General features: G+C 41.2%; 1 protein-coding gene across 1 annotated transcript in view; it reads right to left on the bottom strand.

The window, feature by feature from the left end:
* The window catches only part of LOC122791474 (hemicentin-1-like), an 810132-nt gene that overhangs the window by 84266 nt on the left and 709650 nt on the right, over positions 1-16216 (bottom strand). The window contains exon 18 of the mRNA XM_044059217.1: positions 13893-13928. Within this exon, the coding sequence (XP_043915152.1) occupies positions 13893-13928 (36 nt within the window). The remainder of the gene's footprint in view (positions 1-13892; positions 13929-16216) is intronic.

The raw sequence follows: 16216 nt of genomic DNA, 5'->3' as shown, positions 1-16216 counted from the left end.
TTTTAAGTTTTTTTTTTTTTTGTGGAACAGCGATTTTTTTCCCTGAGAAAAAAATCACTGTTCTGAGTGGTCAGGATTGTTAGCATTCGGCTAACTGGGGTCGATGAATCAGCATTCGCTTTTTTAAGTGTTCGCTGATTCAATATAGACCCTATACAGGTGAGTGCATGGTGGCTGATGTCATCAGCTCTTGTACAGTGGACAATGGTAAATGTACTGTGTGGCACACACCAAATGTTTATGAATAACACACACACCCAGAGGCTTTGGTGTTGACGCAATACACAGAGAATATTGTACACATGGATGTACTTCATTTTGGCCTATTTAATTCCACCAAGACCAAATAGCCAAAACATCCCATCAGTACATAATCAGTCAGCCATTTTAATGTCATTGACGATGCTACTGGCAGTGTATATGTCCTCTTCCCCATTGTAGTGCAATTCTGGCTTTGGTAACCATAAGTGTGCTGATGTGGGTGGTGCAGCCCCCCCCCCCACTTTGGAGGGTGTGGGGTGGCATAGAATCACACATAGTGTGATTATGAAATACTTAACCTGTTAACACATACTGTGCAGTATAACAACAGACTACGTGGGGGGATACACACAATAACCCCAATGTGGATGGCTGTGCCCACAACAACCACACCCAACTATATATACCAACTCCAGTATCACTGTACAGCTGTACAGTGGGGCAGAGGGCATTTACACATCCACTACCAGTTTTGATGGAATGAATTTCCACAAGATGATTCCTTTAAAATGTTACTTTTTGCCAATTTGTTCTCAGACAAATGATCTCCCAGGACATATACTTTCTGCAGACTGACTGAGATCCCTTCACATGCACATACACTTACTTTGCAAGACTGAGAGTAGAACCCCTACCTAGGTACTTACTGCTACTAATGTGTTTGGCCTTAATTGCACACACCACAGAGCTTTTAGGATGAGGTGTGTCCTGAGTTTCCTGTTAAGTGAAGAACATCACCAGGCCTTGTATGGTATGGTAATAGGGATGTACTGGGTGAAACATACTGTCATATAGACAATGACAAACACATACAGTCAGATACATGTGACAGACCTGAGTTTAGCAGTGCTAACTACCTTGTCAGTGAGTCCATGCTGTTAGGGAGTTTTTGCACACAGCACACGCATTATTGGGCTGGATAGTGTAATCAGTTACCTGTATGGTTGATGGTGACAGTGGTCCTCATATAGTGGACCTTGGGACATGTACTGGGGGGAACCATGGTGTAAAGACAGCATATCCAGCACTCCACACCCCACACCCCACATTGGATATCATACTCACTTTAACCCATGATAATGCTCTGACAAACCCACAATTACACATTGAGCAGCACTACAATACAAACCCTTGTCTATCTAATCAGTGCTACTTCAGGGATATGCATTTATTGCACATGCCACAGGGATAGTAGGGTGAGCGTTTGTCATGGCTCTCCTAATGTCAGCAACATCACCATCCCTTATAATGTATGGCAAGGTTTATTGTATTTGGAGAATGTGGCCTCAGAATGCTGTCTCATACAAATATGCACAGTCACACACAATTACACACACACACGCATACCCACATTTGCCAGGACTCAGAGGGTAACCCACATCTATCTATGCATTTGTAGAACAGTGTTATGCTGATACTGCAAGCTGCAGGTACTCCATAGGGTGAAGAGTGTAACAAGGTACATTTAATGTGAATTACAACTGCAGCCATTTCTAAGAGGGGTGTAGTGGGTGCCCTCAGAAGATTTTCAACTACAAGTCTACAAACATACAGACACTGTTATACTCAGTAATACACACACACACACACACACACACACACACACACACACACACACACACACATTTCTCAGTACTGAGGTCCATATGTGTAGATGTTCCTAGGTGTGTACCAGCCTAATGTCCATGGAGAGATGACAAGAGTAGGACATGTGAGTACACTGTTACCATGACACCTGACATTTGTCAGCAGGCCATCTATCAGCTGATGCCACATGATTGATCCCTGTGGTGACAGTTAAATTCAACATCCACTCCTCTGTTTTTCTCTTGAAGAGGGCCAGTGAGGTACTGCAGTTGACATGTATGCAACATATATTGCATAACATGGCCAGTGTCTGGGTTAGGGACCTATACCCAAACATGTTTTTTTGACTGTGGTAGTCTGCTTGTGGTATCCATGGCATGTGGTGCATACAGAGTGGGGTTTCCTAGCTGTGGCATTTATAAGACAGATGGGCAAAAGTATAAGTGTCAGTCAATCAGAGATAGCCTGTAAGCAGCCAAGATGAATACCTGACATCTGCACATCTGTACAGAGGACAGACAGAAAGTAGCTAGCCAACAGGTTATGCATTAGGATGAATATTCTGAAAGATAGATATCTGAAACTGATAGGCATGCCATCACTACATGAAAGCAGTCCTCCATGACATGTCATAAAACATCGTATTCTACAGTTAATATCAACATATCAGATCAATAGCCAATAGGAGATGCATAAAAGCATACAGGTCAAACACCAAGAACACGATAGTCAGTACACAGAGTCCAGCTTTGTATGCAGGGGTCTATGATTCCGTACTACAATCTGCAATCTACTCTTACTTGGAAAATCACTGTTAAAAGTGGTAATGTAATGATACAATACATGCATGTGTGACTGCATATAATCTGGTATACTACCTGATTAGGAAACACATACAAAGAGAAAAGATTGTGGCACTACCCATGTATACTCATGTGTTCCATACAGTATACTCACACCCCTTGCTACTGTAATGACAGCACATAGAAGCATGTTATGTACATGGAATTAAATACACTAATAACAGATGTCATTACTCTACTATTTTATCAAACGTGAATGTGCTCAATGGTTACCAGGGCTGAGCTATGCTTAGCAGGTGTAAGACTTACTTAAATATAAATGCTAAGCAGATTTGTGCATTGGTAATCGAAACCTACACGATGTAAGCGCCTGTTTGTTTAACCATACTTTAACAGCGCTTATTGTTGAGCAAACCCATGCAAACCCACTTAAAGATGCTCAAAGCTGCCTTAACCACTCTGTAACCAACAGTCCTTGTTTTGCCTAGCAACAAAATAAACAGCACTCAGACAGCCATTGTTCGCCCACAAACTCCTTTAATGACACAGCACAGCACTCCACATAGAAGAAATAACAGTGAACACAGTTTCCAGTACGTTTTCATCCAAGACTTCATCAGAATAATTACATGCATCATTTCCCCCCATTTTATACTTAAACCACTTCATCAATCAAACAATAAAACTATTCATTACGCTATTAAGCCTAATTAATTAATTGGACATACAATAAAAACAATCAAGAACATGCAATGAATAAAAGTGGTTATACTAGATAAAAATACTGTTAAAATAATTCTATTATATCATTACATACCTCAGAAATCTAATGATCCCTATTCCCTAAAACAATCCATAATAAAAATATATTCATTAATCACTTAATAAAATATCTATTACATTAAAAATGTGAATGTACATTAAAAGGGGAATGCATATTAAAAGGCAATATTTTGCTGCCATCTGGTGACCTAAACGTTTATTACATTAACACTTTTTATTACATTAAAAATCAAAGTGTCAAAAAACTATCTAAAACATGGAATAGTCAATACATTGTGTTAAAAAAACCTAACTTGTAAAACCATTTATTAACTATTTAAAACTGTCAAATAATGACGGTCAATATCATTGAATAAATAATGTTTGAATATGTGAAAGAATTTTTGTATACATAATTAAACAAGGAAGGTGCTTAAACACCCTATAACTTGGCCGCTCTTAATTTCAGTACTGGTGCAAGGGAGACCATCTCATTGAGTCCTGGCCATTTGTTCTCCTCAAGGACCAACTGCCAGTTAGCTTCTCGATATTCCATTTGTATCTCCCATGGTCCCCCTTGAATATCCATCTGGACTTCTTCTACCACAAAAAATAAGAAAGTAGCCTCTTTACATGTTAATGTATGCTTGTACAGGGCATTCCTATTATTTCCCTTTTTAATATCATAACTGTGCTCGTGTAGTCTTTTTAAACAGCTTCAGTCTTTCCTACATAAAAACCTCCACATTTTCCACACAGGGCCAAATAAACTAGCCCCTCAGAGTCACAGAATAACATTTTGCATTAATGCAGCTATTCTGACTAGGAATGTAAACCTCTTATTTGTTAATAATAAAAGAGCATTGTGGGCAAGCACCATATTTATATGTCCCCACCCTTTTAGATCTTTTTTCGGTGCCCCTCTTGTCCAAAATTATTTAATGCTTTTACCTTTCCTAAAAACACGTTTAGGGGATGGTTCAGTTCAATATTCAGGTCTGATGATTTACTAAACTTATCCCATTCCTCTTTCAAAATTGTGGTAATGGTTCCTGCATCCCCACTATAATCCAACAGAAACATATTTTCAACCCAGTCCTTGCTATCCTTCACTTTCTGGTTAACACCTATCTCATTAGTATCCATCCCTAAAATGGGTGCAAACCTATTGCTTCTGTTTTCTAGGAATTCATTAAAAATGTCATTGATTATTGTCTCCGGGTATGCCCTATCAAGGAACATACATTTCAATAGTTCACCTTCTTGTATAAAATTTACATCCTCTGATGTCATTCTACTACCCCTGACATATTGACCTTTCACAATGCTCCTTTTTGTGTAAATGGGTGGGAGCTCTGAAAATGTAGAAAGGAATTACAGTCGGTACATTTTCTATGTACTTTTGAAGTAAATAGATTACTGTCATAGTCCATCCCTATATTCACATCCAAGTAATCGATGGAACCCTGTCCTATTTTATAGGTAAACCTAAAAATTATGTGCTATTGGTAATATAGTTCAAAGATTCACCAAATGTTTCCCCATTCTCTATCCATATGTCACATTACAAGGCCAACAGTTGTCATATACTGCACAGGTTGTTGTAGACAATACACAGCCAGACATTTATATATAGGCAACCATTATAATACCCAGAGACCTCTGTCTACCCAGAGATCATACACAAACATGCTTGTCCCTTTCTGTCTTATGTTCCATCCTTCTCTCTGCCCCCCCCCCCCCAGTAGATGTGGAAAAATGCATCTGCTTTGCATAGGCAGCAGCTTGACTTTGGTAGGTGATGATCATGATCATTCCTACATTCCACAGGATCATTACTGTGATTTGTGTGGTACTTCACTGTGATGATTGTATGATGTCTGTCAGTAAGTGGTGGCATACATGTCAGTTTCAGAAAAGCTTTCCTTCACAATATGTACGTTGACACAACCCCTGTCACTGTAGCAACATTCTACATTTATAACTGCAATACATACATTATGTTCCGTTGCACTAACAGGTTGAGAGTTATGGTGTGGAGGTATGACTCCACTACGTCACGGGCCTATGTTTTACACACACACACACACACACACACAAATATATATATATATATATATATATATATATATATATATATATATATATATATATATATATATATATATATATATATATATATACATATATATATATATATATATATATATATATATATATATATATATATACATATATATATATATATATATATATATATGGGTGTATTACCCTTGATTGAAAACTCACTTCACAGAAAATGAAATTACTAGGACCACTTCACTGAAAGCTCACTTCACTGAAAACTCACTTGACTGAAACTCATTTCATTGAAAGTTGTATATGACCTTTTCCCCACTGTAGTGCAATCCTGGAGTATAGGGGTGTGTGGGGGTATAGCCCCCCACATTGGAGGGTGTGGGGGCAAAGCCCACCACATATGTTGATTATATATTCACTTCTGGAAACAGTTATTCATTAGACTTGTAGGTATCATTGTGTATAGTTTAAAATGTTTATAATATGTGGTTCCACACCCCCAATGTGAGGGCTGTGCCCACCCCACATCCCCCTTACTTTATATACTAACTTCAGAATCACACTACTGTGGGGAAAAGGCTATTTATGACTTTCAGTGAAATAAGTTTCAGTGAAGTGAGCTTTCAGTGAAGTGGTCTCACTGATTTGACTTTCAGTGAAGTGAGTTTTCAATCAAGCGAAGTACACCTATATATATATATATATATATATATATATATATATATATATATATATATAGATAGATATAGATGGGTTCCGGACATTTGCTCGAATGAGCAAACAACCGAAACCCAAACGGCCAGGCATACTTACGCGAAAGTGCTTTTCACTGAAAAAGCACTTTCGCGTAAGTATGCCTGTTGCCGTGGCTGTACTACAGTGTCGGTAATGGAAATAAAGTGACATAGGGACATATGCATCCTCAATATGAAAATGTAGCAAAATCCATGCTGCAATGGATCCTGCTATTTACACAATCACACCCACAGAGGGTGCTGGTGACCCCCCCCCACCTCACACACACACACACACACACACACACACACACACACACACACACACACACACACACACACACCAGTACTGAGTTTCAAACCTGTACCTAGCTATGTATTGGTACTATAGGGTGTATATTATAACATCAAAGTCTTAAAACTTTGAATGTTATAATATCGAACCCCATTCAGCGAACACTTGAAATAGCGAAGCTGCAGAACACTGAATACTTTCCCTAGGAGGTGTCATCAAAGACTCAGACACTGTCACACAGAAAAACACACACTCTCACAGTTGCCGGGACCAGGATTAGAACTCCTACCTAATTAGCTTGCTACACTATGGTATTACACAGTTATTGCATGCACCATGGCAGTTACATGTTGAAGAGCTGTCCAAAGGTATCTTTGAAGGTGAGTGACATCAGTGGCAGTGGTAAAGGAGGAGTGAGGGAAGTGCAGTAAGTGTGACAAAGACTCAAAACACACTCACTCACACATGCACACACAAACACGCACATTTTCACAGTTTCCAGGACCAGGTTTAGAACTCCTACCTAACTAGTTTGTTACACTATGGTATTACACAATTATCACAAGTGCCACGGAGCTTACAGAACTGAGACTTGGCCAAAGGGTTATTTCAAGGTGTATGACATCAGCAGGGGTGTTACCATGAGCAATGGGAAGTGCAGTGTGTGTGAATGGGCCATAACTCATTCCTCTGAAAATGCACACACACACACACACACACACACACACACACACACACACACACACACACACACACAACACACCACTTTACATGCAACAGGACTGAGTATACAAATGCTACATGAATACTGTTTTTTACTATTGTGTTACACAATTATCACAAGCACCACAGACACTATAGGGCTGAGAACAGACACTATAGGGCTGAGTGCTACCAAAAGGAATGTCTACAGTGACTGACATCAGCACATCATGCAATATCAGCTAATAGGATGTGTAGTGGATGAGACAGACCTTATAATGGAATTTTGGCTGTCACTGTCTGTCTCTCTCTTGCCCACATCTCATTGTGTGCATGTTTGACATATAATAGTGTATTGGCCTTGGATATGTGTGAGTATTCCTATCCAAGGTGTGCATGAAATATGTATGGTGTACAATTTGGTGTGTATGCACAGACATTTGATTATGACAGATATGTATAGTCCACTGTGTTGTCAGACATGGGCTTCATTTGTCTAAGTGTAGGCGCATGCCCAGTAGGACCTTCTGTATTGAGTGTGTAAATCCATTCCAGGTGGGGTTTTACTCCAGTCCAGGGTTTGGTGTTCTCAGCCTACAGGTAACAACCTGTTTCTGCAGGATATCTGTAGATAGGTTGACAAAATGGAGTTACAATGGACGACAGATAGGTGGATACTGTAACTATTGTAGTCTCTTTTGCTTGTGTTACATGCTTGGTGTTGGCAGAGATATTCAGACATATGTACTGTTTTTCACTGTGATGTATTATGTCATCGACTACTGACAGATATAAATTATTTGCTCACAGTCATATACTGGGAAATAAATGATGAATGAAGCTGATTCCAGTACTGTTGTCCACAACCCACACATTCCTGCACACTCTTGCCATTCTGGTGGGATAGCTACAGACATTTGCTGATGGGCATGTGTAAATGGTCCAGCACCTTTGGAGTGTGGTGGCTGAGGACCCCCTTGTTGCACATATATCTACTTAACAGAATGGCCATATCCTGCTGTGGCCATACCTCTCAGCTGTACAGATTCACCCGGGTTACCCAAAGGTAGGACTCATATATCTGGACATTTCCACTTCACATTGTGGTTTACGAGCAGGTTTGTAGCCACTCATTACTAGTTTTGCAGGCAGGGGTAGTATGTGCACACATGACAGCATTTCAGACTTCACAAACTCCATGATGTCTATGCATCTCCCCCCAATCTGTTATTCTATCCTTATTCTAACATTATACAAACAATATCTGGGATGCATCCCTATAGCTGGCCCTTCATCCCAGTGATATTCATGGATTGGCCCCCAGTTCATGCAGTAAGATGTGGGGGGCATGCTTCTGAGATTTGTCAATATGGCCTTGCATTTGTGTTCTGTTGACTGTTAGTTTGTTATTTGGGACCCCATGAGATATTATACATTGGCAATACAGGTGAGGCACAGGTCTTTGACAGAGGACTGTATTCCATTTGGTAGTGATGCAGGTCATCTGTAGCAGGCCAGTGCATTCTGTCACTCCTACATTCCAAGGCTGTGAGCCAGTGGATTCCACTGGGGTGACTGGGTAAGTGAGCAAGGTGTTTATGTCAATAGTTCTGTACATATTGACCCATCGGTCCAGACACATGCAGGGTGCTGCTTACAACTAGTGACACAGCTGCATAGGACACATTTTCAGCATGCTGCATTCTGTGAGTATTCCCATACAGAAGTGGGGTCATACTGTACTCATTTCCAGCAGCAAGGATATGACCTGTGATAAACCTGTGGCTGATGGTGGGGGTGAGCTGAGTGAATGTGTGATATGGAAGCTACGTGCAGCTTACTCACAGATCTACCTGGGACATTCCCCTTGTGCTGCCTTGTGCAGGGACATACACAGTCTCTCATTACTTCAGAACTATGCCTTTTGTGGTCTGCCAGTGATTGGGCAGACTACATCAGTATTCCATAATACACAGACAACTAATGTGCTGCTAACCTGTATGTACAATTCCAAAGTTGTGTGCATTTGACAGTAACATTTTATGCACTTTGTCTAGGGTACTTCCACCTGTGTACTGTGTGTATGTATGGGCTCACATTCATGGCATTTCCATCTTTCAGACAGTGACAGCTATTGACATCTGGACAGTGAGTATGGACGACTGCTGACATGGATATTGCTGAGAGGCATTGTGGTTGGAACTGCAGTTGTCAGAACATGGCCCTGTCATCTACAGTACTGCCCATATGCCACCGAGATAGAGCCCTCCATGGTTACATGCTGACCACTTTCACACAATATTGAACATACGACAACCTAACACATGCACCCCTGCACTTTGTACACATGCAACAATCTATCCTGTAGATTGTGCCAGCTCAGGTAATCTGTGCTCCACTGTTATTGCACCTCACACTTACATATTACTGGATTTCTACATGGGATTGGGGGGGGGGGCACACCTGCCAACTTTATACATTTGCTATGACTGTACTGGTATTTCAGGACTCTGTTGGCTTCCATTTTATTTTGTATTCTGACCTATCATGTAGACTGGAAGAAAATCAGTAGTGTACATATCTTAGGTTTTATTGACCTACATTTCGGTTTCAGACTTCTTACCCTTCAGAACTGACATACAACTCCAGACCTGTTGTAGTCTGTCTGTCTGAATGTGTAGGTCTGGAGGGGTGCTGTTAGACATTGCCATCAATTGGAGGCCTTAGCCCAGCCTTTCTTTATAGTCATCTATACCTGTCCTGCTGGTTGAGGCTGGTGGTGGTGGTGGGTATGTCAGCCACACTGACAAACATGTGTGTGTCCTATGGACACACATTTGGGCCACCACATGTACTGCAGTGGGATTTGTCACCTTGTCTAGTACTGCCTAGTATGTTGGCAGCCATATTTGTTATGGATTTCATGCTGCCCATATAAGTGTACACTGTCTGCTGCCATCACATTTAGCCACCCGATTTCCTTGCATGCTCAGTTCCATACCATAGATACAAGTATCAGAACATGCTACTCCATTCAGCAATTGATAGGAAGAGTGACTTACCTTGGGGGCTGTGCCAGTATTGAGGATGGTGCTAGAGGGCTGACTGTGTCGATGCACATACTACACTCCCTATACATGGTAAAGTCCAGGTAGTGTCATGTTTGGCATCCCTTTTACTGTATGTGCGAGTCAGAGAAAGGTGTCTTTCCCTGAGTGCCTACCCTGTCAGTGTATGTGCTATGCGTTGTCTCTTTGCCAAGGCCTGGGCATACTGGGCATGCCTCCTTTTGCCTATAGGGGCAGGCTCAGGTAGTTCCTCCTCTGAGTCCCTCTGTGCCTGTGCTGGCCTTGGCAATAGTGTGGGGCTGTGTGGCCTTGCCTCTTGCTGTTCCTGCCGCAGCTGTTTCCGCAGGATCATATTGTGTAGCATGGCACATACCATGAATATTTGTGTACATGCAGCTGGAGAGTTCTGCAAGGCTTCACTGGATATGTCCAGGCAGTGGAAACATGACTTGAGCATTCCAAACACATGCTCTATTATGATCTTGGTTTGTGCGTGTGCCTCATTATGGAGTTCTTGTTCAAGTTTGTGTGCATTTCTGAGGGGTGTCATCAGCCACTGCTCCAGTGCATAACCAGCATCCTACACTAGGTGGTCATATGGGATGTCCCCACTGGCAAATGACTGGTACAGCTGTGTCATATGCCAGATGTGGGAGTTGTGAAAGCTTCCAGGGCTGCCAGCTCACACATTCATGCTAATGCCCTAGCCATTGCACACAACATGGCAGTTGATGGAGGGGAAGCACTTGCAGTTTATGAAGACCTTACCCCACTCATCGGGTGGTGCTTTTATTTGTATGTGTGCAGTCTATGGCACCCACTACCTCAGGGTATTCTGCTATTTGGTGGATTAGATGCATATTGCTGGTTAACGCCTCACGGGTGTTGAGGAAATATATGTGCTCACCGGCATGTGCTGACATGGCATCCAGGAGCCGGTGGAGTACCCTGAAGCTGATGCCTGTGAGATCCCCATGATATCCCCAGTTAGCCTTTGGAAGGTACCTGTGGGTAGTATTCTTAAGGCTACACGTAACTTGGTATCCACTGGGATGGGTTCCCCTCTGTTGGTTCTGTATATGAGGCCGGCACAGCTCAACAATTTGCTATAGAATGTCCCTGTCCACCCTATAGTGCTCCACTATCTTCAGCTCATGTAGCCCCTGGTAGGTTACCCGCGGTCTGTACACTCTTTTCCTTCTCCTCACTGTGGGTTGGTAGTCAGCATTCACATCCTCACCACACTCGGTCTCTTCCACATATTGATGTATGACAGCAACAGCAGCAGCCTAACATTTTCTTGGTTTTGTCAGGTAAAATTTCCCCGTCTGTGTACACTGGTGATGTAGAGTTTGTGGAAAAAAACAGGTTGAAAGGTGTTTGCATAGTTTATAGTGGTGTATGTTGTAGTAGTAGTAGTAGTAGTAGTAGTAGTAGTGGTGGTGGTGTTTATAGAGGAAATCTGTGATTCAGTATCAATCCCCTCATTTGCATAAAACAGAATGCTAATTCATAGTTACTGCACTGACACTCAGGCTTCCCTCTTAGCAACCACTACTCTGTGGTATTGTTGTCTTATGCATGACATTGACTATCATGGAAAAATGCTGATTTGAGTTTAAAAGCTTATTTCCAACTTTTTTTTTATTTTTTATAATTTTGCAACTATTTATCATGCCAATGGCCAGATATTTACCCATTAGCATGCATACTCCATTGCATACATGCTTTTTATGGAGCTGTCATGCCTCTGTTTTGTAATTTGCAGAAATGTATTCGGTTAGTAGTTACATTTCTGCAGATTACACTATTCCTGCACAGACGCCTGCCTGCTTCCTGGATTGCTAATTCACCTCATTTGCATGGTTTTCACCTGTAAATGGGGTAATCAGCATAAAGCAGTGGTGTCCATGCAGGAATAGCGTAGGAGCACTCGTGCACATCCCGGGAGCTCATTCCTGGATCGCTCGTCGGCCATATTGCATGCAGCAGCTCTTGCACTATTCCTGCACACCATGCAGAGCTTGCTGAATCTGGGGATTAAGTCTGAGACTCAAATGTTTGTCATTATTTAGTGACTTCAATCCATAGTGATTTACCAGCAAATCACAAATTTTATGAGGAGCAGACCAAAAATATGAGGCAAAAATCTGGTCATGCTGCGAAAATCTGTACAGTTGAGAGTTATGCTGGAGACTTATGTGTAAGCATCTTTTAAAACATTATATATTAGTGTATGCTGCACTCTCTTATTGTTCACCTGCTTCCATATGTTCCTTCTCTCTCACTGCCTATGTATGTGCACAAGTTAGAAAAATGAGAGTGCTTTCTTTAAAGGTGCCCACATGCATACAAAGAATGGGTCTCGTACCGAAAGCATGACAAATACAGATAAGAGAGGCCACTGACAAAGCCTTGGCTCAGCTTGCATGCTGTAATCTAAGTGATGTTGTATAATCTAAATATCTAGCTATGAATATCTTTCACTTCTCTGTACTGATAGAGGATGTATGTGCCAATCATGCAGATTTATTCAAATGACATTACACTGGAAATGAAAGACTTGAAATTTAATATAATCACGACACTAATAATGTTGTATTGCTACAGCATGAACCTTGCTGACTGCTGTACTATCAAAGTGTTTGTCTAAATCTGAAGTGGAGGCAATTGTGAATATTCAAAATTGTAGGTATTTAATAGCAAAGTTACAGCATTCTCTTCCTGACAGATTACAGAAAATGGTGTGCCTCAATGAGTCTGTTATCTCTGCAATCTGATGGCATGATTATTGTGGGAAGCTGAGCCCATATGTCTATATTAGAAAAATGTATCAACAAAAATTAAACAAAATCCTACCTATTCCAGTTCTAGACACAAACACAATCAGCTGCTGAGAACTCCAGCACTATAATACAAGTGAAAATACTTTTGACTGTCTCTAATCATGTGCTTCAAGGCCTTATCCCTGTATTCTGTCTCCTCCAGGCTTTTGAGGGAAGATCTATGTCTGGCATAGAAGGCATTCTCCGACTCCACCCTAATGGACCTCCTGCATATCCGCAAAATAAACAGCACCAGAATTACCCATTCTAGTCTTAAACCTTGCCTGTGATATAAGTGGGACCTGCTAGAGAGACAGGTATGTATCCCAGAGACTACCCCTTCTCTGGAACAGACTCTCTATCCATGTGAAACAGAGTTCCTCCTGAACCCAATTCAACTGCAACTTGGACAATTGGATGAGGAACAAGAAATTCATCCCTGGTTGGCACGTAAGTCTCTAATGGACAGAGGCAGCTCATAAATAGTTAGTCTCCCAGGACCCTGCTTATAAATGTTTTGTCTCCCAAGCCCCAGCTTACACTTATGGTATGAAAACTTCTCAAATATTTGGGATGCATGGCTAGGCTTAAAAAGTCATTTGTGGTCATTAGCCTAGTAAACACCTTTGAACCAATATAAAGGAGTGGCTTTTTTTCCCAAGCTTATGGGTACTTTTCCTGAAAGAAAAAAAGTGCAAGCTACTGGAGATTTATGAGCAAGCATCTTCTTCTAAAACATTACATATTAGTGCATGCTGCACTCTCTTATTGTTTACCTGCTTCCATATGATCCTTCTCTCTTTCTGACGCTTCTAAAAAAATATAAAGTACAGGTCAAAGAGGAAATAAATATAACAAAACAAAACAGTTTCCAGCTTTTGATATTACTGTAGACATGTTCTTTCCCACTGAAACTACATCAGTGAAGTACCACTGCAACCCCACCCCCCCACCCCCAATGAATAATGAGGAAGATTTCAGGTTTTCCTGTCTGGTATATGGAGGCTGCAGTGGTGCAGTGGTTAACATTGTCACCTCACTGCAACAGGTTCTCTGGTTCCATTCTCAGCTGGAATGTCTGTGCAGAGTCTGCATGTCTTCCCTGTGGTTGAGTGAGTTTTAAGGACATGCAGGTAGGTGCATGTGTGTGTATGTATGTACCTTCTGCAAAGGTTGGGTATCAGGCTGGCAACTCAACACTATAAAAACACCACTGCTAATCAATCTGCGGACCAGTGATCTGCTGTGGTGACCCCTAACCAGGAAAAGCTGAAAGACATTGCTTTTGCTGCTGTCTGGTATATGAAGTAGGCTTTATCTTCAAGATCTGCAAACATTACCAGCTGTTGTGTGTAACATATGGATGTGTTGAAAATACATGAAATTACATTTTCTTCACTGATATACAAGTCATCAAACTCATTCCATGATAAGGTGCATGTTTTGAACATTGTCTATTACCCAGCTCATCTGCAATTCCTTTCCTGACCTAGAGTAGTCCCTAATACAGGCATTGCTGTATTCTGGACTTTAGAATAGTTCCTGTGTTGCCCATTTCCTTACTTAGATAGAAGGAAGCTTCTTTGTTCACCAGTGGGAGTGGGGAGCTTTGAGCAGCCTATCTATCCCTGGAGGAGTAATCTCAGCACAAGAATCTTGTAGTTTATTGGCCATTTTGGGCTAATTTCTAGCTCTTTCAAGTCCCCTGTATAAAAACCACCTTTGGCATGGTTTTTTGCTTGTTCCAACTCAGCAACAGCTCCTTGTGGTCCTGCAGAGTGGTGCTAGCAGCACAGAGATGAAAAGAGTGACTGCTACCAAGATTTAAGTATATTTTACTGCTATTACCTGTGTGACCGTCTATTCTCACTGAAAAGCTAGTTTAATCTGCTCTTTTGCCAGTTTTAAGCTTGTTTTTGCACATTTCATGCCTGCACTTTTAAAGTTTGTCTTTTGTTTGAATTTAACTGTTGAGGTTGCTCACTCAAGTGCACTAGCCTGTGTTAAGTATTTACTGTGCATTTTCTGCTGTTTGTCTTATAAAAAAAGAAAAGACAAAAAAATATCCTTATTTCCCACCTTTCCTGACCTAGAATAGCCCCCAATACAGGCATTGCTGTATTCTGCACTTTAGAATAGTTCCTGTGTTACCGATTTCCTTACTTGGATAGAAGGAAGCTTCTTTGTTCACCAGTGGGAGTGAGGAGCTTTGAGCAGCCTATCTGTCCCTTGAGGAGTGATCTCAGCACAAGAATATTGTAGTTTATTGGCCGTTTTGGGCTCATTTCTAGCTCTTTTAAGTCCCCTATATAAAAACCCGCTTTGGCGCGGCTTTTCGCTTGTTCCAACGCAGCAACAGATCCTCGTGGTCCTGCAGAGTGGTGCTAGCAGCAGAGAGATGAAAAGAGTGACTGCTACCAAGATTTAAGTATATTTTACTGCTATTACCTGTGCGACCATCTATTCTCACCGAAAATCTAGTTTAATCTGCTCTTTTGCTTGATTTAAGCTTGTTTTTGCAAATTTCATACCTGCACTTTTAAAGTTTGTCTTTCGTTTGAATTTAACTGTTGAGGCTGCTCACTCAAGTGCGCTAGCCTGTGTTAAGTATTTACTGTGCATTTTCTGCTGTTTGTCTTATAAAAAAAGAAAAAACAAAAAAAAAATCCTTGTTTCCTACCTTTCCTGACCTAGAATAGTCCCTAATACAGGCATTGCTGTATTCTGGACTTTAGAATAGTTCCTGTGTTGCCCATTTCCTTACTTGGATAGAAGGAAGCGTCTTTGTTCACCAGTGGGAGTGGGGAGCTTTGAGCAGCCTATCTGTCCCTGGAGGAGTGATCTCAGCACAAGAATCTTGTAGTTTATTGGCCGTTTTGGGCTAATTACCAGCTCTTTCAAGTCCCCTGTATAAAAACCCGCTTTAGCACGGTTTTTCATTTGTTCCAACTCAACAACAGCTCCTCCTGGTCATGCAGAGTGGTGCTAGTAGCAGAGAGATGAAAAGAGTGACTGCTACCAAGATTTAAGTATATTTTACTGCCATTACCTGTGCAACCATGTATTCTCACCGAAAAGCGAGTTTAATCTGCTCTTTTGC

Source organism: Protopterus annectens, chromosome 17.part0, assembly GCF_019279795.1.
Source record: "Protopterus annectens isolate FY-2018-M chromosome 17.part0, PAN1.0, whole genome shotgun sequence".
In the NCBI taxonomy this organism is placed as follows: Eukaryota; Metazoa; Chordata; order Ceratodontiformes; family Protopteridae; genus Protopterus; species Protopterus annectens.
This window is presented reverse-complemented; position numbering and strand designations above follow the sequence as displayed.